The sequence below is a fragment of the Amphibalanus amphitrite genome, unplaced genomic scaffold, assembly GCF_019059575.1.
Source record: "Amphibalanus amphitrite isolate SeventyFive unplaced genomic scaffold, NRLGWU_Aamphi_draft 000237F_arrow, whole genome shotgun sequence".
In the NCBI taxonomy this organism is placed as follows: Eukaryota; Metazoa; Arthropoda; class Thecostraca; order Balanomorpha; family Balanidae; genus Amphibalanus; species Amphibalanus amphitrite.
The window spans coordinates 716,640-742,250 of record NW_024881732.1 but is presented as its reverse complement, the minus strand read 5'-3'; the positions used below and the strand labels follow the sequence as shown (position 1 = coordinate 742,250).

At 47.3% G+C, this 25,611-nt stretch overlaps 1 protein-coding gene and 1 long non-coding RNA gene across 2 annotated transcripts in view; both read right to left on the bottom strand.

Moving 5' to 3' along the window:
• The window catches only part of LOC122386020 (glutathione S-transferase D4-like), a 52,054-nt gene extending 37,887 nt beyond the window's left edge, over nt 1–14,167 (bottom strand). Inside the window, exons 1-3 of the mRNA XM_043374802.1 lie at nt 13,816–14,167; nt 7,889–8,040; nt 6,530–6,588 (exon numbers count right to left, since the gene is read on the bottom strand). Coding sequence (XP_043230737.1) covers nt 6,530–6,588; nt 7,889–8,032 — 203 coding nt within the window. The 5' untranslated portion in view covers nt 8,033–8,040; nt 13,816–14,167. The remainder of the gene's footprint in view (nt 1–6,529; nt 6,589–7,888; nt 8,041–13,815) is intronic.
• Nucleotides 14,168–17,284: 3,117 nt separating this feature from the next.
• On the bottom strand, nt 17,285–25,478 carry LOC122386021. Its single transcript, XR_006257312.1, has 3 exons — nt 25,322–25,478; nt 24,733–24,920; nt 17,285–18,188 (listed from the first exon to the last, which is right to left on the bottom strand). It is a non-coding gene; the product is annotated as an uncharacterized LOC122386021 (long non-coding RNA).
• Nucleotides 25,479–25,611: the final 133 nt, after the last annotated feature.

The following is a 25,611-nucleotide window of genomic DNA, read 5'->3' as shown; positions in this document are numbered from 1 at the left end:
AGTGTTTTTCCTCCATCAAAAACTGACTGTTTTAAGCCTTCCAATAACTCGTCAAGTTTTCTATCACGGAAGAAATCATTTTATCTTTCAGATAATCTGCAAATCACTTACAACTTGTGTAATCAACAAAGAAAAACAATTTCCTACCATTTTTATTCAGCAGAAACAAGCGCAGCTCAGTTTGGTTTTCGACAGCGGAGACAACAATGGCTTATCCGGCTCATCTTCCCCTGGTGAAAATGGCTCATCCTGCCCCACCCGTGGCCATTTTCGATTAATGACACCCGCTAAGGAAAATAACCATGCACCGCAGATAACAACCATCTCATTTTAAAGGCAAAACATGTCTTAGTTATCAGGGGCGATACCACATGTTACCGGGTGCTGAGCGTGAGCACGTTGCCGTCTCACGTGAAAGACTGCAGCATCGTAAGCGAACGGCACATGGAAGCTAAAGTCAATTAGCGCCATAGGAGCTGAGAAACATGGGGTGGCTAAACTTGCCCATTGGCTCATCTTACCTCACTCTCCCCTATTTGGGGCTCTCAACTTTGATTTGTTAAAGTTATTTGTTCATTATGAAAGCTGTCAAATTTGCCGTATCATTTAACTTTTAGTGAGTTTGTATTTCACACTTATCTAAAATGAGCAATTTTGTCACCGGCTTCTTTTATGAATGGAATTGGATGGTCGCATGAATGAACGGATGAATAGCTCCATTTGAGCATCAGCTGAAATCAATCCTAAAATCTAATCTACCAGTCTGCAACGAAAGTGTTTAAAAACCAGTGCAAGTTAGGTGCAGTTTCTAATCTATGCCGTTTTTTATTAAGTGTCTCATAGCTCCTTAATCTTGAGCCGCTTCTCTCACGATTCATTTTATGTGGTGCTTACATTGTTCAAGAAGTTATAGTATTCGAGCTCGTTGGTCTTAAAAACTGCTATCGAAGTAAATTAAAGTGTTTCGGGCTTCGGCACTTAAAAACGAATCGATATTTAACCCTCACCCATTTAGTCATTTCTTTTCAGCGTCTTACATGTAGCGGAGGGGCGTAGAAACCCTCAGCCATTCGGCCCTTGAAAAAAAGAGCCAGAGCTTCGCTGAAAATAAAAAAGAGCGAGCTGCTCGTGACGAGAGAAATCCGATGATTTGAGGGTCCTGGTCATCGCTGACGAGAGAAAGCTAATTATTTTTATGTCCTGGTCAATGCTGAGATCCTAGGTCACTGGTTGACCTCCCAGATCAGTTTAATTACCCAAAAGCACGGAAAATTGAGTCCGGCTAGAATTTCTACAAGTGAAGTTCGCTAGGACTTGGCTTGCTTTTGACTCCAAATTTGCACTTGCTTTGATCAAAGACGATGTATCAAAGCATTTGGGGTAGGACGGGTCACGCCAGATTACCCATTAGGCGTTCTGCCGGCTATCCATAGAATGTTAACCAGCACTTACAGCCTTGCAACATATTGCATAAGCACTATAACTGATACCTAAGTATGCCTAGTTTTCAAATGCTAAAATGGGTGCTAAATTTCAAACCAACACTTCCTAAAAACCACAGTAAAAAGGTGTAAATTTAAGGAAGTTAACCGAGATCATTTCAAGTGAATGACCAACCTGAGTTTCACGTCACCTTGGCACCCACAACAATCAATGAGACAAACATTAGATAGTATATTTCACATGTTGTCACTTTGCTAATCACGAAACGACTATGGAAACACACAGAAGATGTGCGCTGACTTTCAATTGCTATTCTGGCCTGACATGATCTTGAGAAAAATAATCACAGATTAAAGGTAAATTGGTTCAGGGATTTAAAATTCTCAGACAAGATGCAAAAAATGATAAGGGCTATTTAATTTTCCGGGAAGTTGTAAAATTGTTTAACTCCAGGGCACCAAAGAATCGTCGCAATCCTTCGCTTTGCCGCGATTTATTGGTGAAAAACAGGGGATGCGGTCTACTAACCTCTTCTTATATGTGTGGTGACGGCTAATATTCATTTTATCTGTGTTGATGAATATGCAACAATTTCTACATGAACTGAGACCAGTCCATATGAGTATGTTTTTCTCACGGACAATGACAATATAAAAACAATGCGAATAAAACCAAACGTTTCGGACAACAACGTGCCTTCGTCAGTGGAGAAAAATAAGTGTATAGGTTTAACATCGATGAGAACTATATGCGGCACCGTCTCGGTCTGGCCAGCCGGGTTGCCGATAAAATACACAAATGTTTATAAGCGTCCATGATGTGCTTAAAAACTGCTGAAAATATATCTTAAAAAAATAAAGATAACTACTTCATCAATTTTATCGAATGAAAACATGTATGCCTAATTACTTATTTCTTGCCACTGACGGAGGCACTTTTTTGTGCGAAACGTCTGGTTTTATTCGTATTGTTATTGTATTGTCTTTCCCTGTGAGAAAAAAGGATAACTCTTCAGTTAGTAACCATAACAGCGAAACGGCTTAATGTAACACAATTCACTGTGTATACGAAACCTATAAGTCCCTAAAAATAATCCTATTTCCAACCTTTAAAAAGATACAGCTTATACAGCTTAAGCATACAATTTTTTCTGCATTCAGATAATATTCATTTATCTCCACAGAATATGGTAAATTAGTGCTGCTGAAGTTCGCTTTCGAAGCGTCTCCTCCAGGCATTCCACAGCTCTCGTGCCATTTTGGATCACGGAACATCGCTGGGCGCAGGACAGGTCGTCTGCGAGCTTGGACGGACCACGTGACCACCTCCTTCCCTCCCCCTCACTCCCGTCCCCTTCCCCAGCAGGGCGTCCGATCTAACAGCGCCTCAGGCAGTCGGCTCGGTCCGACCCTCCCTGGTCGAGCCACGGGCCGGCGCCGCCTGAGTTTGTGCCGGGTGCAAAACTGGAGCAGTAACTAGCGCCGGAACTAGTAGTCAGCACGACCATCGTCAGATGGCAGGAGTAAATGGAATAAGCGGTTCCAGGTTTCAGAAGGAATGGGGTAGGAAAAAGCGCTGAAAACAATGTTTTGCTGATATAGCCATAAAAAGTTCACTGAATTAGGAGAGCAGCACATCAGTTTAAAGCCCTTCTGATGGTGGTTTTAATAAGCACACAATCATTTCCCAATTCGCCTCCAACGGTGTCACAGGCCAAGAATATGCTGAAATACTAGTGTGTACAGAAGCAACTGCGGGTCCCTGTACCCGTCTAGCTGCTGTACTTGCTGCTTTTTGTGGTGCCGGTGCTCTCCATTTGTCGTCGGATGTGTCTCTGCTCGGGTAGCCTCTCGTTGCAGCCTCCGCACCAACTGTTTACTGTAGACAACCTAATTTTTGACCTATTAGGTTGTCTATGATCGTTTTTATTGGGCCCATCTAACATATTCCTTAGAACTGTAGGTATATTGTGCTTTTTTATCACGCGAAGTTGTACAGAAACTGAAAGAAAAAAAACTGGCAAAACTGTAACTGCATTGGTGTCTGTGTGTTTTTCGTGTCTGTGTTTAAACTGATATGTGATCAAGGCCCGTGGCCGAAAATTTGTATCAAGCTAAATACATCAAAAACATAAATAATTTGTAAGGAGGTCATTAAAAAGGAATTTACCAATTGTCATGCATTCAGTTCTTTTTTATTTTCCCAAACAAAAAAGTACCTCAAGCAAACCCAATTATGAGTTTGAAAACATCAGGATCTTGACATTATTACGGAGCGAGCGAAGCGAGCGGAGTCTTACGTAGAATAACGGAAATTTCTGAGTATGAGCGGCCCGGCGGCCGGCCGGCCGTGGTCTTACTTATAGGTTGTCGATGCGCAATAAACATTCTGGAATGGAATGGAAAATGGTCACGATTCTGCGACGCTTATATCTCAGCAACCACTTGACCGATTTACATGCGGTAATTTTTGTAGGGTAGCTTCATTCCTTCTACCAAGTATTGGACTATTCCCGATGCATGTGGGTGACCCCTTATGCACGTGCCACGTGCAAAACGAATAGGTGTCACTTTTGTAATAGTTGCAATATCTCGATAACTACTGGGCCGATTGCGCTGAAAGTTGGCATGTAGATAGGCACCCACTAGGCAATGCATATCCATGTGCCAGAGTTGGGGTGCACACGTGCTTTATATGCACGTGCAGGGGTCGCACACGTGCGACCCCTGCACGTGCACACGTGCAGGGGTCGATTTCAGATCTCGAGAACGGCTGGACCGATTGCGCTCAAATTTGGTACACGGTTACGGAGCAGTTACTAGGGTGCCGTGCACAAGTCAGTTGGGACCCATTTTACACGTGCGCACGTGCAGGGTGCCGCTTCCAGATCTCGAGAACGGCTGAGCCAATTGTGCTCAAATTTGGCACATCGCTAGAGACCGGTTAGTAGGGTGCCGTGCAAAAGTTAGTTGGAGGTACCCCCCTCGCAATTTCGCACGTGCAAGGCCCACCTTCTCGCTCGCTCCGTTAATCGCCCCAAAAGGCGTTATACTGGTAGCAGTTTCCTACAGTAGTTCCCTTTTCTGTGCTTTTGTGTACTTACCTACTAACTACTGTGCAATTCCAGAGTTTCTTGATTGATATTTGCTGTAGTTCTTCCGTCAACAATTTTTCGACCGAGAAGGGACGAAAATGACCTCAGTTTGACCACTGTAAGTCGTGGCCTTAGATGACCTAGGAGCCATTTTTTAGGAAATGCGTAAAATTAATGTCTGGAAGGTACTGAAAACGGCGAGTCAAAACTGGCGGCCGTTTCTGAGCTACCAGCGAAAGCCACTGTCAGCTCCCGCGAGGTCGGAGCTCAGCTATGGGAGTCTTGGTAGCTGCGTGCTCCATAGAACGGAGTGGTGGAAGCGCTGTCCTTGCTGGCTAGCGAGTGAACTGACAGAAAAGGATGTCTGTTTTTCACTATTGCATCGGAAAGAGCAGAACACAACCCAGGTTTTTCATTGAGTTACTTTGTCCTGGATATTGTACGTGACGGCGAAGCACCTGCCGCGTTTCATTCGCCGTACAGTGCGCCGCAGTGCATTTTATAAGCCGCACAGTGCGCCGCTGTGCATTTAATTAGCTCAAATGCGCAGCAGGGCATTTCATTGGCTACGCCCCGCGCCACGCCACTGCTCTTCCGTCATGATCCATGTACAGTCTGTCTTAAAAGTACCGCGCAAAGTGACGATGTATCCATCAAGCCTGACCGTGGAAGGGCCTGCTATAATTTGAAAGTCACTCAACCAATTGACCAGGGGAATGGACGAGGATGTCAGTTGCTGCGGTGACTCAAATTTAGGAGGTTCTTCCTCGGTCAGGCTTGATGGATCCACCATTACTTTGCGCGGTACTTTTAAGACAGACTGTACACAAAGTAGTGTTTCAGGGCGGTCCGCTGACTATTCCTTGACTTTGAATATTAATATCTTTTGCAAACGATATCAGAACAAAATATCGTCAAAAGAGACTCGATTTTACGTTGCAGGAACAAACAACTAGCATACACATTCAGCAAGAGGCTATGAAATCAAATGGGAGTACAGTTAACCCTAGAACGCCTAGGGGGGGGTTGTATCAACCCCCCCCCCCCTGAGGTTTTTTTCGAAGTGCACGCTAAACGGCTTGTCGTAGCGGGCTGAAATTTTCAATACCCTCTGGGGCAACATTTGCGCATCTTTTGCCAAAAAAAAATTGATCGGGTCATGTCAGGTCACGGAGTTATGACGTCATAAGAGGTACAGCCTCCGGCCGACAGTTACCAAACGTGTGCGCCGAATCCCTAGGTTTTCTGCCGGTGATACCCACATTGTTTGATGGATCATGATGAAACTTCCCATGCATGTTGGGGCAAGCATTGGCTATCGTGTGGTGCAAGAAAATTGACCGGGTCAGGTCAGGTCACGGAGCTATGACGTCACAAAAGGAACAGCGTCCGGTACTATTTTTGAAAAGCGCCCGAACCACTATTTTGCTAATTCTTGTCACCTCAATGGGAATATGCAGCAATATTAGCTTCTATAGGGAGCAAATGGACCTCCCAAATCCAAAAATACAATCAAATTTCAAAAATTTAAATTTTGATTTTTCGAATTTCTGCCGCCGACTGTGACCTTGCCGACTTCCGGCGCTCCCAACGCGCCATTTTTAGAGCTAGGGAAACGAAATACATACCAAACGATAGAGAATTGATCAAGGAACACGATAGTGAAGGTTTCAAGTCGATATCTCCCACCGTTTTGCCGCAATCGCCGCGGAAAGTTGAAAAAGTTTGATTTTTTCGGAAAATTTGACCTTTGACCGGTCATAAGTAGGTCAAATGTTGACCTAGGACCAAAAAATATACCACCAATCGCGAGATCTCGTTGAGAGCAATCCGTTGGTTTTTCTGCTAAGCTCTACGACCTTCCGTTTCGAAACGCCAGGGGGGGGGGTCGTAACAACCCCCCCCCCCTGGTCGTTCGTGTTATGAGAAATGGCCTGGTCGTGCGAGGGTTAATAGCGTGAGTGTCTGGAGACCAATAATTCTGGCACCTACCTTTCCCAGAGAACAAATCCGTTGTCCTGAAGCGTTGGCACCATGTGCTGGGGATTTAACTGAAAAAAAGTAAAACAAAAATATGACCAAATAATGCTGAAATAAATTAGCAATGGCCAAAATTGCAGACGCATACCATGATCACAAGCTCACAAGCACATGGCGTTAAGATCGTCTAACATATGTCTGGTATCGTTATCACAAGGAACAGGATTGTACCTATTTAACTTTTTATATTTATTTTGGCCCCAGCTCTCAACGGGTATCCACCATTCATTAGTCAAGCATATCGTCAATAACAAATCGCGTTTTCATTTGTCTCGCACTCCAGAGACACATACGGTAGTACACGTGTTGGTTTGCACATTTCGTGCTTCATTTCAGTGGCGAAAATAAAACCCTTTATATAACCCGCGCCCTGCCGGGAGAGGGGTATATGAACACCCTGTCGCAGTGTTTTTCGCGAATATCTAAACAGACGGCACTGTTTCTGGCACATCTTCTAATAATCTACCTATTTCGCACAGGTTGCAAAATTTTAACAAATTAAATTTAAACGCCTTTATCAAAACTTATTAGTGAAAAATGTTGCATACCTATCGTGACCTGAGATGGCCTCAGGAACATAAGGAGAGAGAGAAAGAGAGAGAGAGAGAGAGAGGGGGGGGCACGGGAGCCATTTCCCGGTTTAGTGTGTCATGTTTGCCTGTAACCCAAGTTTTTTAAATGACGTACGTCAGAAAAGGCGCCTTTCAATTCTACCCCATTGACTTATCATGGAGAGATCGCAAATTGACCTAACCTTAGGTCACAGATGTCAAAATTATGTGGCATTATACATTCTGTATTTTGTTGCCTTCATGAATTGCTTAAAGTTTCAAAGTGATCTCTCACTCGTAGCTATGGCAAGCATTATAGCTTATTTTGAGGTGAGGTCACGTGACCTCACCTGGTGACCTGACCTTGAGAGACCCTGGTCTGAAATTTTACTAACATGTGTAAAAAAGACGCATGATGAGGCATGCCAAAAATGGCGGCGCGGATTTTGGGATATTCGTGAAAAGTCGCAGGGGGCTTTCACTGTTCAAACATCCCCCCCCCCCCCCAGCAGGGCGCGGGTTAATGTCATTACTCATAAAGTCGACGACGACGATAACATCACCTCTTCCACGACGGATTCGAAACCGCTCACAAATAGAAACATCAAGAAAATAAACAACAGCAGTCCCTCGCATGACAAATTACATCAAATCACACAAAAATAGACTTCTGCAGATAAAGGTCTATCTCACAACCTAAAACTGGGATAAGTTCACTAAACAAGCTTCTAACAATATGCGAGCCGAGGCCACCGCTCACCTTGACAAACCAGGCCATCATGTGCTCCATCTTCCTCTGGATGTCCATCTTCTTCAGGTCCACCCGCAGGTTCATCTCCTTGATGCACATGAGCACGGCTCGGCAGGAGGACGACATCGGGCTGTACATCAGCTCCGGGTTCATGGCCGATGCTGCAGACACGGACCAACCATCAATGCAAAATAGATACAGACAACTGTAAAATTGACAAATACAAAATGAAGCGTAATTATAATGAAAAATTATGGAAATGGACATTTGACAATCATTATCAATAATTAATTAAACTTCTGAACATGAAACGCTATCTTCAATTGGTTACGGGACACCTCAAACCTAGACCAAAAGTCAAAACGCTTTGTTTCTGTTCCACCATTGTGGAGTCAGCCAATTTCTTGGCTTTACTAATAAGATTACTTATAACATTTTTAGCCCCGACGACGAAAAGTTCACCGAAAAAGTCAGGCAGAGCGTGTCCGCATACTGGGTAGACAGGTGCAGACAGGTGATGTGCTACAGACGTCACATGAAGGCTATTTAACCCTCGCCCTTTTGTAGGGGTCGAATGGACCCCACCTCGGTTTTTCACGAATAACTCGTGTAAAAAACGGCCGATTGCGACGAAACTTTCAGTACCCCCTCTAATTGATCCATTGTACACCTACGGCTACCCTGAAAATTTCATGGCCATGACCCAAATGACCTTTGACCTGTGACCTACTTTTCGAGACCATGTTTGGCCGGAATCGCGATTCGGGACATGCCGGCTCGCATTAGCCGCGCGTTTGCAGTCTTTTCGTGGTTTCAAGCGTTCAAACATGTGATATGATGTTGCTCCCATGCATAAGGTCACCTGAAGGTCAGGTCAGGTCAATGACATTTGATGACCTCGGTTCACTTTTAAGTTTTATATGTTGTTATGCTACTTTTTTACCTGAATTCGAATTTCTCAACCATTTGAATGTTTACGAAGTAGTTTTGATGCCTTCGTAACATGTTACGAAGCTGACAGAGGCGGTTTACACCTACGAATACCCAACAGGACCCCTACTGGTTGACCTGACATGACCCGACTTGACCTAAATCAGCTAAATGTATGAAGACATCATCTGGATCAAAACTAACTGATATTCGTGATCAGCACCCCGACAAACCCCATAGTCTACATCGTTCTATAGTCTGTTCCATATCAAGCTTGCAGTCGGAGTTTCTTTGGCAGATCGCTCCTCCGCTCAAGAATTTGCGTCTTAAAATGTAAGAGCTGTATATACAGAAATCACGCACTGCTTTCAGCAGGGCACTTCGGCTGCAAGCTTGAAACGGAACAGAGTATAACACGTCCAGATTTTCCCGACTTTTGGGTCATTGACCTGACCTGGAAGGTCAAACCAATGACCTAGCATCTTAAAAATGGGAATCATTGGCCTCCTCTCGTACCCCCCCCCCCATACGACACACGTCCCAGAGACTCGTTGTGACGGCAGCATATGATGACTCCGACTCCGGCTCCTGGCTCGTCGCCAAACCTCGGGGCGACTGCCATTCACCCTCTGCATATACACGTCAATCGTTTCGATGAATCGGACACTAATTTGAAAGAATGCCGGATGTCGCATATATCCATGTTCCAATAGCGTCCTTCAGAGCGATTTCATCAGCGAACTGCGGTTTTACATGTCGGATATGGGCACGAACTCGCCGCGGTGATCGAAATCAGCATCGCATTACTTTCGCCACGGTTTCCTTCTTTCTTAGCTGCTGACAGGGAAGGCCCGGGCGGCCCGTGAGCCAGAGCTGGAAAAATCATGGCGTGTTCACTGTGCCCATACTTCAGCCACTGCACTTGGAAACTCTGCGGACTGCCTACTGCCTACTGCTACCTATTGCTGCCTACTGCTGCCCTCTGCTACTGCTGCTGGTGAGAGCTGTGCAGGTATGCACGTCGTATACGCGTAGCACCCGCGTTATTTGCCTATGGATGTAACATAATATGTGTAATGGCAGCTTCACGGCAGTGAAGTGATGGAGCTCGCAGCCGGTGGTCCTGTGAACTCGGATCGCGTATGTGCCGCACGCATGCCGAACGGCCTCGCTATACCTGCGAGGCATCTCGCCGCCTACTTAGGCTACTCACATGTTGTATTTATTAGTGTTTAGTTTCTCGCCGTACAACCAATGCTAAATAAGTATGATGATGATGATGGATTAGATTGCATTTGCAAAGTAGGGGAGAGTGGGGTAAGATGCCCAGGGTTTTGCATTGTTATATATTATTTGAAAATGACGATCGGAAAGCAAAAACTTGGAGTTTCAACGGAAGCCGGCGTCATTTTTCTCCAAAAATGTCACTTCGTGCCTGAACTATGATAACTGTTTTGCTATTAAGCATTTTCCTGAAGAAGTGAAAGGGGGCATCTTACCCCACAGGGTGGGAGAGACGCCTCCTGGCGTTGGGGAAGATGCCCCCCTACACTACGAGTATAAGTGACATAAATGGGCACGTGAATCGCCTGAACGAATCAATATCCCTTTGAGCCTGCAGTAGACACTAAACGTCATCGCAATGGCCCTCAAAAGTAGTCGCAAGGGGCTTCAGAGGTCATCGTTAGGGCCATCATAGCCCAGCGCGGCCAAACAAGCCTCCGTGGTGGCGTTCGGAGACCGCTGTGGGGCCCTTTTAGGTCTTCATGATGCTTGAGGGCCCTCGAGCCCATCGTGGGGACTTCAGATGCCAGCGCGGCCCGTGGAGCCAACGTGGGAGCCCTCAAAGGATGTCGTGAGGGGCTTTGGAGCTAATAATGGGGCCCACAGAGGCCGTCGTGAGGGCTCTCAGAGTCAGATGCCGCCCAAAAAGTCGCTGTGTGGGCCGAGAAACCAGTACAATTTGTTAGCCATAAAAATACACCCTGAAACAAACTGTTTCACACAGTACACGCATGGTAATGTATCACGACCATAGCAAGGGACATAAAAATTATTTACCTTCTTTGATATTTACAATGTTTTGACTACAAAACATCTTTTAAAGTTGTTTTAAAGCAGCAAACAAAAAACATGCTATCACAGCCAGCCGTTGCCCGACTGAGCTTCGCAAATTTGTGTGCAGTTAACAAGGCAGGCTTCCGCTTTACGCCAAGAACATTAATTTCCAGGTTCGATTCTTTCTTTCGCCGCTAGAGGGGGTGGGGCGTCTTTCCCCACCCTGGGCATCTTACTCCACTCTCCCCTACATGCACAAATGTTAAGGATGTTCATTTCAATGTCAAGAGGTTATGTGTCGCGAGAGTGTCTCGGGTCTGCCGCGACACCAGCTCATAGTCGGCTTTCGCGGTTCCGCCCGAGTGTCGGCGGAAGCTGCAGAGGTCATCGCGCAGCTGCTTGGTGACTTTGCCCTGCCGGTATTTTTCCTCGACCACTGTGACATGCCAGCGGCGAAGCTGCTTTCCCATCAGAAACTGAACCTCCTCCCCAAAGATTTCCGCTACTGCCTCTGACTGCTGTGATGGATAGACCAGCAGGCCGGGGAAGAGGGCGTCACTTTTGGCCTGGGTGGTGAGATACGGCCGCAGCCGTTCCAGGTAGAACTTTGTCAGTTCCACCTCTGGGGGGAGGAAGACGGCGGTGGCGGGACCATACATCGCCGCCTCTTTGCCCGCCAGCCTGACGGCGGCGTAGGACCCGCTCGGTTGGCGCCGCGCATTCTCGAATTCAGCGACGGTCAGCTGTGAATAGACCTGGGTCCGCTGTCCGTGCATCAGCCCCGCGGTAACGAAAAGAACCTGCCTAAAGGTGGGAGCTAGGCTCTCCGGGTCGACTAGGGCCGCCGTCTCCCCAGTCCCCTCCAGGGCGTCTCGCATCTGGGTCATCCAACGGATCGCCGAGCGCCGCGCCTCCACCCGGCGTTTTGTGCCGATGTCGGCCTCTAGCTCGAGCTGGCGCTCGGCGACCCGTTTGACACGTTCGGCGCGTTTTTTTTCGGGCGTGCGCTCACCTCCTCGCCTTTCAGTGTCTCGGTGACGATATTGACGAGCCCGCTCCACTCCATCGCCAAATCGTCACCGAGCACAAATACTCGACGGGGGATGATGGACAACACATATTTTATCGCGTTCAGCATGTGAGCTGTCCCGCTGTGGTGCAGAAAGGTGGTGCTCAACACCTTTCGAACTTTCTCAACGTTTGTGGGCGACCCGAGCAGGTAACGGAAATCGAACGACTCGAGTCCGTCTATGTCGGTGAGCAGGTCTGCCTTGACCAGCAGTGACTTGAGGTGATATTGGTAGTTGCGGCGGGTTGCCTGGGGCATACCCTCAGCCATGATTTCGACGGTCATATGAGGGCAATGCTTGCCGATTCGCGAAATGGATTTGCCCAGAACGCGTTCAGCTTGGGACACAAACCGCGTCCCGACTCCCGCCCGAGGTACCGGTGCTGGCGGAGGCGCGAGCTCCACCAGCAGTTTCGGGGTCACAGCTCGGGGCGCGACGTGGTGACCGCGACGGTGACGGTGGCGGTGACGGTTTCGTCTGTATGACACGCGGAAAGCCGGTGGTCGCTGCGGTGCCCTTGGATGTCGACACAGTTTTGTACGCGCTGCTTAGCACCGTGTCGGTCGTCGATGTTACGTTTTCGCCTTTGTGCGCCTTTGTGTTTTTTACGTGCCGCTGCACGCACTTTCGCAGGCCGTATTTCTCGGTTTTTCGTATGACTGTGTCACAGGAGCATGTGATCTGCTCCTCGGCCATCGGCGCCTGCCACGTCTGGACCTCGGCTAGCGCCTTGCGCTCGAGGTCCAGGGGGCAGGACCGGCAGAAACGGACATGATGCGATAGCGATCGTCTGCTGAAACCCCTTGATGATTTAGGGCACCACAGCCATCCCCGTTTTACCGTCCAGTCCGACGGGGGCACTCAGTCTGTGACTGGCCCGGCCTCGGCGGGACTGGTGCCGGCGGGAGGACCCGCCTCACGGGGAGGCGCTCGGCGTGAGTTTTGTGGAGGACTTTTGCTCTTTGAGCACTCGGACGACGCATCCGAGTCGTGAAAGTTAGGGTCTCTCTCTGTGTCATCAAAGACGACCCAGTCAAACCGTTTGGCCTCGTCATAATCCATCAAATGAGTGTGTGCGAGAGAAAAGGTCGGTGGACCATCAGAGTCGTCCGACTCGCTATCGGTCTCGCGGGTCACCGGGGGAGGGAGTCCCGATGGTCCCGGCTGGTCAAGGTTGGGGGCGGAATCGCCGGTCTCAGAGTCGCGTCTCCTCCTTGTGTCAGCACTAAGAAGTAAGATCGCCGTCACATGCATGACGAACGGTCAAAATGAAAGCCGTTGTGCTATGAACAACAAACAATGAACAGATGATCCTATCAACTGTGTCAACAGATAACGCGTCAGCCGCCTGGGCCCGGCCACCAGCGCGGCGCTGCCCACAGCCACTGCAGTGGGCGGGGCACATCTATCACACTGCAGCTAGACCACGAAGACAACCATGACTCATGTCCTACCAATTCCAACAACGGTAACCGGTACAACACACATCGTATTATCCTAATCCATGTCAGGTGAGGCTCAGCTGTCATCACACTCCCTAGCAGATCAAAGGCCCCTCTGAGCACCACTTCACGGTCGATGGGAGGATGGCACGCAATGTTGCATACCGCACCGCATGCCCGCCCGGGCGGAAACGGATTCGCCAGTCAAGCGTAGGGTGATTGCAAACGGCTCAGAACCATGGCTTGGCTACCGCCGGCAAGACAGAGGTCGAACCGAGTTCCAGAAAAGCTCCGTCATTTGCAAATCGCAAACGTGCATTGCGCGCATTTGCATCTCTTCATTTGTTCGCTGCATGCAATAATGAACACGGTACTCCACCCCCGTGACTGAGCCGAAGCACCTGTTCATATGGGCTGAAACACATAGCACACTTACTTGATTGTTGGACCTGTGATTGTTGGACTCAGTGCTTTTCTTCCTCAACACCACCGCTTCTACTAAATGACGATTTGGCAGCACAAGAGCAGCACTGGTTAGTTCCAAGGCGCAGTTCCAGCACAAATCCTGCTCAGCCGTCCAATTGAAACAGCGGCTGACGGCGTCACCACCGCCCTGCAAGACCAGCTCCGACTAGCGTCAACTAGCTCGTTACGACTGCAGCGGTCACTGATCAGCCCCGAGCAACACTGTCGCACGCGGCTGACTCGATCTGACTCGCGCGGCCCGCACCCACCAGCGCCGCTGCCGGCCGGCCGCCCGCCTGCCGTGATAGCGGCGCGCTGACGTCACTCCCAGCTCGATCACGTGACCGGGCGGCCCGCGGAATGCGGCGCGCTGGAAGCTGGGGATGAGGTGCAGGGTGCAGGGGGCAGCCCGGTTGTCGCAATGTCGCCGTGTGTTGCGATGCGATGCTCTGATAAAGCTTCATTGGCCCAGGATCTCGCTCTCGCTGGTCGTGAGCGGGTTGACCTGTCCGGGGGGAGGGGCACCTAAGCTGTCTCACTCACGGGGAGGGAGCCTGCTGAGGCCATGTCTGTTGCGAGATGGGAAAGGCAGGCATGCAACATGTTATCACTAGGCTTGACTGGGGTTGAACCAGCTAGGAGAGGAAAGGATTTGCATTTCCTCGCAAGGCTGTGTGAGGTTTGTCCCGTTGTAGGGGAGAGTGGGGCACATCCGTGCAAAAAATGGATAAACCCATATATCTGTTCTTTGGTTAGTGCAATGGCAAAATTGCTGATTGTAGTATGGAAAGGAACTATTGCAGATAGTTTTCCTCTTTAAAAGTTATCCTCTAAAATTATTGCTTCCATTAGAAAAAATGACTTTTAACCCTATTAGTGGCAGGCTCCTGGTATACCCCTATTAGTGGCAGGGGGGGGGGCTGTTTACGACCCCCCCTTGATATCTCGAGATCTAACGGGCCGATTTTCAAAATTCAAACGGCATTCGATTTCGCTCAACGTGATCTACATTTCTAAAAAATAAAAATTAAAAAATGTCAACAGGGGGGGTAGAGGGGGGTAAAAACGGGCAAATTGCAGATACATTTTAGACTGTTTATCACGGCCAGGTTTCTGAACCAATCCTAACGCAACTTTTGCCGATCGATAGAGAATGAACCAGGAATTCACATGGATCCTAAAAATATGCATTTTCAAAAATCATAGGCGGATACAGATCATTGAGATTGGGGGTACACAAAAAGTATAGTAAATAAGGTTTTTGTTGGTACTGCTTCTAAAAAGGGTGGTAATGGTCTTGTTATGTTACAATTTTCTTATGAGAGAACGACTACAATTGTATTGGTCATGCATAGGCGGTGTCAGGGCACCTATGTTGGGAGGTAAAACATAACCCCCCTTTTTGGACGCCTGGATCCGCCTATTATAGCAAAAACGTGTCAAAAGAGGATGCACAATAACTGTATATGTTATCACATGATACCTTTCATTCACTGTTCGTAAAACTGGTGCAGCATCATGATCTTCGCCCAAATGACTCGCTTCACGAATAGGACCCCCAATTCCCAGTGCTCTGGAGCCGCCCCTGATAAAGTTATGAACTTGAAATTTTCAGGGAATAAGCCCAATTTAGTTTTAGGAAAAGTCAGAAAATTTCAGCATCGTAGCTTCAGCGGTTTCGGAGATATTCCCGAAAAACCTGAGGGGTGGATAAAAACAACCCCCCCTGCCACTAATAGGGTTAATAACTCTGAACATTTGCACGAAACTGCCCCACCTATGGGGCACATTCGTTCAAGAGGTGGGGCACTTCCGTTCACCCTGCAAAGTTCGAGAAATTACCGGGCATTACCAGAAATTTACCAAAGGAAATTGGCAGGGGGTCATTTCACTTGATTCCTTTCGACAAGAATGCATTGCACAACATATGTAGAAAGAATGGGCTGGCCAACAAGAATGTGCCAACTGCCGGCCTCCGTGACCTCGCCAAGTTCGCGTGAATTGCTCGTCACGACGTCGCAAGCAGTCGAGACTGAGTCAGGCGAGCGTCATTAGAGAAACCTACTACAGATAAAGTCATAAATCGCAAAAACTAAAAAAAAATATGCACGAATGTGCCCCCAGGCAGTGCGTACACGAACCTGCCCCACAACGTTATTAGTAATATATTTCAAAATTTCTTTTTGAAAAAAATGACACTTTTTCAACAAACAGGTTTGCAGCAGTTCCGTGAATAGAGTGAGCTTCTTCACCCCCAATTTTGAAAAGCTGAACTACATTTCCGAGTCAGGATCACGAAAATGGATAATATGAGAAAAGTTTGGAAAGCTCACGAATATTACAAATTTGCGTTTTTATCAAGCATGACAGCAGGTACAGTGTTGTCTTCTACGGTGAACGAAGGGCGGCAATGATAGACATATTTCCATAATTTACCTTGAGCTCGTGCAGTCACTCGTGTTCCCATAAACTGCTGAAAACGAATGTGCCCCATGCACGAATGTGCCCCACTCTCCCCTACTTTCTTGTGACTTCAAAAGCTCCCCCATTCTGAACCTATTTACGAACTGCTCTGCCACCCATTATACGGTGATCCAAGGCTTCTGGTAACAAAATACCTAGGTTTTACTGAATACAATAACTAGCTAGGTAACCATTAAAATACCTAGCTAGCAAATTTACAGACGACGATAACCTCTGTCGAAACGAATTCCAGATGAAAAGCTACGTAAAATCGAGGTTGAGTTGTTTTGAATAGCTGTTTGGCGGTGGATCATTTGGGGGCGCACACAAGAAGCACTCGAAGAAACTTATAAAAGGACATTGTTTTATATACAACAGTTGTTGGATATTGTTTTGGCTTAGATTTAAAGGGAGAATATGACCTTTTCCCACATAAGCTGAGTTAAGGTCATTTTCTGAAAGAAATAAAGAAATTAAAATGCAAATTAAAACAATTTTACTCACACCTGGTGAGGCTAGCGAGGACTGAAGAGCACTTCTAATGCTTCAGGTATATACTCAGTAGTCACTGGGCTGGAGAATACCTGTATCTGGTTTGTACCTATGTATGGTTTGGGTATTTTGTTTTGAAGCTGACTGCTTGTTTTGCTTTTACGTTGATACCTACGAGCGCAAGCAGCCCATGTTCTGTTGATCTATGCCTATGGATGTTCGTTTTGTAGCCGACTTTGTATTGTCCCGGCCTTGACGTCCACAGGAATGAAAGACAGACTGCCTAAGAAGGTTATCCAATGACCAGTCTTGCTTGCCAACTTTGCCAAAAGCGTGATCAAGTTCTGGTATAGATAGTTAGCCTGTTCGACAGTTAATTTTTAATTTCTTATAAAGCTAGTCTCTAAACAAACTTCATTTTCCCATTTTTTTAACACTGCTAACGTATATTTCAGCATCCAAAAAAATGAACCGCCGTCGAAAAGCCTAGGTCCTTGTGGCATGTGGCCCGGGCTATGCTCCCTGCGGCTCGTAAACAGCTCTAAGAGTGCACTGCGGCCGGCTCGCTGAGCCTTGCGACGCCAAGCACGGAGTGGCGCTGGAACCGCCCCGGCGCGGTGCAGGGGACGCACTCACACTGACACATCCACCGTTACGCTCTAAGACCACACGTCGCAGATCCCAGCGTCCGTGCTGCGCCGTTCAGACCGTCCGTTCGTCGCTCACTGTCCCGCCTGCCCGCCAGCTCTGCGGGCCCGCGGTTCAAAATTACCGCCGACAAACACAAGACATGCAGACAAAACTACCGCTGACGCCCGGCTCGCCGAGCTTAGCGACACGAAATCGCCACCACACACTCTACAACATATCACAAACACAAGAATGAACAGCTCGAGTCGCCGGCGCGGCCCACAGAAACTCGGAGGTCACGACGCCCGCGCACCGCCGGCGCAGCACGCGCTCACTCCCACTCGCTCTCACCCAGTCTCTCACACTTCCCGTGCGGCTCAGTGAGGTACAAAACGACCGGGACGGCGACGATGGCGGCTTTGATGGTGGCGGCCATCACACTGGCCCCATTTTGTTCCTCAGTTCGCTCACTTTGAGCCAAGCTGCTCCTGATGAGCGTCCTGGCAGGGCCGCCGCCAGCTCCCCGATGTCGCGGAACCTTTTGGAGGGGTTCGCCGCGAAGTCGGCGACCACCGCCAGCTCCTCGGCCCTCCACCACGACCTTTGTCGGCCGTGGTGGCCGTGGTATCGGCCGGCCGTCGTCCTCAGCTGGCGCCGCGTTCGGGACGTTGAGGGGACGTTGAGCAGCTGGCGTCGCGTGGGGTTGATGGCGTCCGGGGCGTCATCGTCATCGGATCTCTCCTCTCGCCCCACATCGGCCTGGAAGAAATAAAGTATGAATGGGTATACATTTTGAAGGCACCGTAACCATCGATAACTGTTAGTAATAGGGTGTCCCAAACATCGATAACTGTTAGTAATAGGGTGTCCCAAAAGTTCGTTGACACAGTGGCACCATGTTTTTTTTCTGTATTTTGGAAGCAATTGATAATTCCCAGATGAATCATTTCTCGCTTCGCCTTTTCCCTGCCGCACGCTGTAGTTTTAGCATTGGATGACGGCCCAGTTAGCAGACATGTGCATGGATCCGAGAGCTGGATCTATGATCTCAGTGGATCTCTCAACAAAATAGAGGGGTTGGATCTATGATCAGAGTGGATATCTCGACAAAATTCAGGGGTTGGATCTATGATCCGAATGGATCTCTCGACAAAATTTAGGGGTAGGATCTATGATCTCTGTGGATCTAGCGGGCAAAAATTTGTGGAGGACCTATGATCTGTATGGATCTCACGACAACATGTAGCCAATGAAACCCGTATCCTACAAAATTGTACACCTTTCAAACTCAGCCCTGCAATGACCGTGGTGCAGTTAATCTGGGTAGGTATTCTCCTAAGGTAAGACACTCTCCTTGGCACAATGCTTTATATAGGCCTCGGCGAGATCGTTAGCCCTCTTACTCCCGCTAGAAGGTGCTAATGCAGTGCACGCGAAGCCGACTCGTAGCACCGCAGTTCTATCGCTCGGCAGCGGAACTGTCCCAGGGTATATTGAGTGATGGGTAGGACGAACTTTGGTAGGAATTTCTAGTATAACTACTAGCAAACCTACTATATGTGGTCGGGACTAGCAAAAAGTCAGTTCAAACTAGAATATGGTAGCGCTTATGGTGGGCAGTCGTGACGCGCACGTGACGTTCATTTCTTAAATTTCTTAACAGGTTTTGGGGGCAGATTAGTGGGCAGCTACATTCAATTAGCTATTAATAATTGATTATGCAAACCAAGGCCCAAAATACAAGGTTGCACGGACTAATTTCTACTAAACCTACCAGAATATAGTTTCACGGTTGAATATTTAAATAATTAATCAATCAAAACTTCTTCATTATTATCTCGTAAATATTTATAAGAAATTTTATAAATAAACTTTTAATTTTCTTGCCATTTACGGGCAAAATAACTTTCTAGTATTGGGTCAACATAGTGGTGTAGCAGTAGGAGCTATATCTGGCAAAACCCCAATACCTACATACAGCAGAAAAGCAGCCACCAGGTGTCGCCACAGTCGCCCCACAGATGTCGCGCGCGTCGCTTATAGCCACACTACCGATTTCCATAAGGACGCATATGTACAGATATGTAAGGGAAAGTCGCCCTTAAAGGGACTATCCCACCTTTAAAGGGACTATCCCACCTTCTAAAATGTTGTTAAAACCAGTTAAATTGTGCCCGACTTTATAGATTGGATCACCAGGAACACGGTTCTGGCATTTATTTTTCATTAAACATCTTAGGCTTCCCATATTCCAAACACAAACTTTCAAATATGTGACGTCACAGCCCAAAATTACCTCCTTCCCCAGACCACATTAATGTCATAAAGCTGATTCTTTTTACTCTGTAGGCACCACAACAAAGTTCAGACCAAGTTTTAAGCGATTTTTCAACGAACAAACCCATCTAAATCAGAATGACTAAACGAGGTGACGTCACACTAACGGTCGCTCCATGTTGAAGATAGGGCCTTGCGCAAGGCCCATTTTCAAATGAAGGGAACGAATTTCTTCAACACCAAGAGGCCGCGGGGGTTGCAACCTAGATAGATAGTGGTTTCTGAACCTCGCCGCAAACTTGGCTATCTCAACTCAAACCCCATGTTAAAGGTGGGATAGTCCCTTTAACATGGGGTTTGAGTTGAGATAGCCAAGTTTGCGGCGAGGTTCAGAAACCACTATCTATCTAGGTTGCAACCCCCGCGGCCTCTTGGTGTTGAAGAAATTCGTTCCCTTCATTTGAAAATGGGCCTTGTACAAGGCCCTATCTTCAACATGGAGCGACCGTTAGTGTGACGTCACCTCGTTTAGTCATTCTGATTTAAATGGGTTTGTTCGTTGAAAAATCGCTTAAAACTTGGTCTGAACTTTGTTGTGGTGCCTACAGAGTAAAAAGAATCAGCTTTATGACAGTAATGTGGCCTGGGGAAGGAGGTAATTTTTGGGCTGTGACGTCACATATTTGAAAGTTTGTGTTTGGAATATGGGAAGCCTAAGATGTTTAAAGGTAGTGTGCCAGCTTTCTTGGACCATATGGAGTTAATGACCCGGATAAGGAGAACCGGATTTTTAGAACTTATCCATACCTTCAAAACTTATGGAAACGTCTTAAATTCTTCAAATTTTGAGTACCCCAGTGCGAAATTCGCCCCGACGGGTTGTCGGTCGTACCCCAACCACATTTCACACCACTATGAACAATAAATGCACACTAAAATCGCTATTACCGATAGGCTCATCCAATCAAGTTTCGATAAACCCGTTCATCATCATCTGCGGTTTCGAACACGCCTGTTAGGTGGCTTCTGATGCTCGTCGAGGTCGGAATTTCCAAATACGCGTGGTGCGTCGGGCCGCGCGCTCTGACTTCGGCCAAGAAAAATGCGTCAGCTGATCATTGTCATTTCTGCCACTTGCGTGTGGTGTAATGGGGTCATAACTTAAGAGACGGCTGTTTCATATCAATTATTTTACATAAAATCATATTTCAGACCACAAATTAATGTTCGACAGCCAAAGTTAAGAAACAATACCAATACAGGCTTACAGTTTAAGGCTCGACATTGTGTTGTCTACGATTAGACAGCTGATAACTCATTCTTGTACGTCGTATGGTCGTAACACTATAATGACCTTTGCTTATTGTCACAAGTGCGCCGCATTCGCGATTGTTGCCCGACGCCTGTTTGCAGGTGAGCCCACTACAGTTGTTATACATATCTAAAAACCGATAAACTTTTAGGCGAAAAAGGCACTATTCCAGGCCCATTTTTGATTTTTTTGCGATATTAGGTAAAAACAGAATCTTCTTATCCTAGGAAAAATAAAACGGGAAATCTTTCAAAGGTGGCACACTACCTTTAATGAAGAATTAATGCCAGAAACGTGTTCCTGGTCATCCAATCTATAAAGTCGGGCACAATTTAACCGGTTTTAACAACATTTTAGAAGGTGGGATAGTCCCTTTAAGGATTACGCTTACATCCTTTGCTTATAAGGTCGATGTTTGAAAATTGGGAGGGGCTCGGCTATTTTCGACCACGGATATGGCTTCATCACATGATGAGGAACATGAAGATAAGCGTTTAATGTGTCATAACAGCACCCAAGTATTTTTAATCATTTTTCAAAAATAGCCGTTCTGCCGTATCTTTCAGTGCAAGGTGCCGTCGGTCATCCCCGACGTTACGTCACGCCGGGGATTGCCAGATTTTCCTACTAGACTTCGACGCCCCCTGATGCAAACATTCAAGAATCTACATTCTACATCATTCAATTCTAGCCAAAATCACGCGGCGCTCCCAGGATTAGAACTCACGACCCTCGGATCCGTAGCCCGATACGCTACCGTCTGCGCTACCGATGACCGCGCGCCGACGATCGGAGAGGCGGATCGCGGGTGCTGGCGTGCAGAGAAATCTTAACCCTGTACTCCGTAGAAGATCGGCTGGGTTTCGTGGAAAATGGTAGATAAATTGTCGAAAGAAAATTCATCGATCTATCATTTGAGACTAAGAACCATTGATTCCTTCAAAGGTTGACCGAGATATCGCTCGCCGAAAACAGGCCATTTAACATGTAAACCCTATGGGCTGGTAGGAAATGTACGCCGTGGAGCAGCAGTGCTACCAACTGACTTCGGCGGGGGCCGGAACTGTCCGTCCAGCTTCAGGTGGCGCCTCTGGGAGCAATGTTGGCCGCTTCTTTGCCGCTCTTTTGAAAGCTAGGAGAGGTGCGGCTCCCGGATCTGTCGGGAGCGGGACTCATAAGCGGCGGAACGGGTAGGGCACCGGGGCACCGTGGCCGTGCCCCCCTTGATTTTGACATTTTAACAGCCCTATGGGCGTTGCATGGAAAGAATGGGACCAAAAGTCAGCAGTGCTCCCTTAATTGAAGGTGTTCCGCCGCCGCTGGAGTGGGTCCCATCTACTATCATAGCTGGAGGTCCACACATTGCGTTCACGGTCTTCACGATGATTTTCTACAAGGTGCGACTAAAAACAGACAAAAAGATTAATAGCAAGTTGAAGGTATTATAAAAATGTATATAATAGGCTGACAGGAAAAAAGATCCACCTTCAATGCAAGATTCCTTACGTCACCTTTATAAATGACGTACGTTTACAATTTGGTAGTCTTGTATTGTATTGGCTTTTGCTGGGCACCAGAATGTTAATATAGATATGAAAGTTTATAATGCTCTACTTTGTTGTTATTACTCTTGAAAATATATGAAATAATTTACAATAATATTATTTAGAAATTTATATAGCATTTGCATTAGAAATCACGCTTCAATTTAATTGAAAACATGCTTTAAATGATTTATTAACCTCCTTGACATACCGTAATGATATCGTAACAGGGTATAATTTTCGTCCGAAGTCGGCTGGAATTTTTTTTTGTTGGTGAAACTCGTGGCTGTGTGGCGTCTATTTTTTCGGCTGGATATTTTATTGCAGCGGCCGGCTGGTATTTTTTGGTAAAACTGGCCTATGAACCAAAAAATCGCACCCGTGACCTCTCCTTATGACCCTGAGGTCATATCAGGTCATGAAAGCTCTTAAGGTTTTCTTTAAACAATTACTTGTGATGGAGACATGCTAGAGCAATGAAAAGACCTCAGATGTGTTCAGCTTGACGATACGGATCGATTGATATGTAACATGACCGTTTCCGGCCAGGTCATGACCTAGACCTGATATATTTTTTAAGACCGTTCAAGGTCAGATGATAAATCATTCAGATTCATATTCAGATTCTTTATTTACGACAAATCCATAAAGCATGGGTTTTCATTGCCACTCGTCATTTTGATAAAATAAGAATGGTACAGGCTTATAGGCAGTATTGACAGGCCAAGATCCACTTACTCTACCCACAACCATTTTGCTCTCTCAAGAGATGCCGTCGCAGGCAGCGCCTAAAGCCTCTCGCGTCGACACGGAACGGCAGACGATCGTAGTCTCTGACAGCGTCATAGCACAGGCGTCGACGTCCCGCCTCAGGCGTATCCCGGGCAACGCATGGTGGCCTACAGTACGCGTCTGGTACGTGTGCTCTGCTGTGTGCCCAATCGTGCTCGCAATAGCTTCTGGTCTTCCTGTAGTGACGACAGAATGCACTTGGAATGCAGCATGCAAATCCGATGATACTTGACAAGGTGGTGTGGATATCCAGCCAATGCAAGTCGCGAAGTACATCGTGAATGTGATCAAATTTTCGGCGGCCGCTGATGACTCGGGCGCCAAAATTCAGCAGTTTTTGAATTCTGTTCAGCTTTGTTTCCCCACAATTTCCGTACACTGACATGCAGTACCTAATGACCGAGTTCACGAGAGCTTGAACGATGATTGACAGAGAGTCGGCAGGCATGACATGCTTTGCATGCAACAACCCAATCAGTATCCCAGTGCATTTGGCGGTCAGATGATCTACGTGAGCTGTGAAGCTCATGTGGCTGTCCATAATAACTCCTAGTTAACTACTCTCGAGTCAGGTATGATAGCGCCCATGACTGATTGCGATTGGTGGCAGTCCTCGCAACATAGCTGGAGTACCAAGCACTAGAACCTGTGTTTTGTCCGCGTTGAGTTTCATACAGTTGGTACAAAACCATGCATACAGACGGTCGACAGCTTGTTCAATACCATCAATGATCTGTGGTAGATCACTCTTCGTGCCACTGACAAGCAGCTGAGTGTCATCTGCGAACTGCACGACATGGATGTTTTCGGGGAGGTACAGACTCATGTCGTTTACTAGTGCAGCCGAGTGATCCGCCCTGAAAACACCAATGGTGTTGGGCTTCACTCTAGATCGCAAGTGCTCGCCTCTTGTGCCACCGGGCGTCTGCACCTGCTGCGTGTGACCGCTTAGATAGTCCGCGAACCGCTCTGTATCTACACCGTACAGCGCGAGTTTGTCCAGGAGTTGCTGGTGCGGCACCACATCGAAGCATTTGGACAGGTCTAGCAGGACCAGCACAGATATCTCTCCGGCATCCATTGCCCGGAGGACGCGGTCAGATATCACACTGAGGGCCGTTTCAGTGCTGTGACCGCTTCTGTAGCCATGCTGGGTGTTTGACAAGAGTCTGTTCGCCTCAAGGTATTGCACAAGCTGGCGCTGAACAACTCTCAGTAATTTTCATCGCTGCAGGCAGGATAGAGATTGGCCGCGTATTGGTTGGTTTCGAGAGTCCGCTCCCCTTCGGAATCGGCGTCACTAGTGCGTGTTTCCATTGGACGCGTCTCGACGAGACATGAAAATGTGCGTAAAATAAGACGAGGGATTTAGTCTTACTTCGTTTGTGCGCCTTTATGGTGTGCTGCACAAGGTCCCTTGTCGCCTGAAATCGTTGGGCGATCAAGACACTCGGCGTGCTCCAGCGTTGCGCCGGAACAATAGCGCAGCCAAGAACTCAGTGCTGCGGCGCGTAGATGGGCGGTGGGGACCTTGGTGTAAAACGTCTCCCGTATGACGTCCATGTCCTGTTGAAAAAAAAATGGAAAAATCAGTTTGTAACAGGATTGCTAATCCATTTATAAAGATTTATTGGGGATGGGATATAGTGAGCATCAAGTGGATAGCTTCTGCTTTTTTTAAACTAAAACTGGAGGATTCGTTTTTACCTCTCCCACCGCCAGCGCGGCGCGGGTGGATACGTAATAGGGTATACGTAATACCTATACTTAAGTGGTTTAGGTTGGTTTAGCATACTTGTAAGATCACATTAAATTTAGCGAAGATAAACACGTTATTGCGATATCACTACCGCTCGCTTTTCAACCTCCAGGCCGTACTCCTCCAAATGATTTACATTAGTGTGCATAAGTGTGTACCAACATAAGCATTGAAAAGTGCACATAAGTGTGCTTATACATCTCCTCACCTTCACCACCTTCTCGGGGTCGGCCACAATGTGGCGCCAGTCCGGCGTGTCGCTGTCCGGCCCCAGAGCCATGCCGGCCTCTCTGACCACCGTGGTTAATACGGCGGCATATTGTTTGTTGATGTCCGCCGCCTTGGAAAGGCAAAAGGAATACAGGATATGAAGGAAAGGTGGAAACGGGCTTATGGGTACTTTACGAAAGGATTGGTTTGCAGGTTATTTAATTTCTTCCATTTGTTCGTTTCGCGACTTTCAAAGCGATTAATTCCAAAAAATGGCAAATAGGCTAA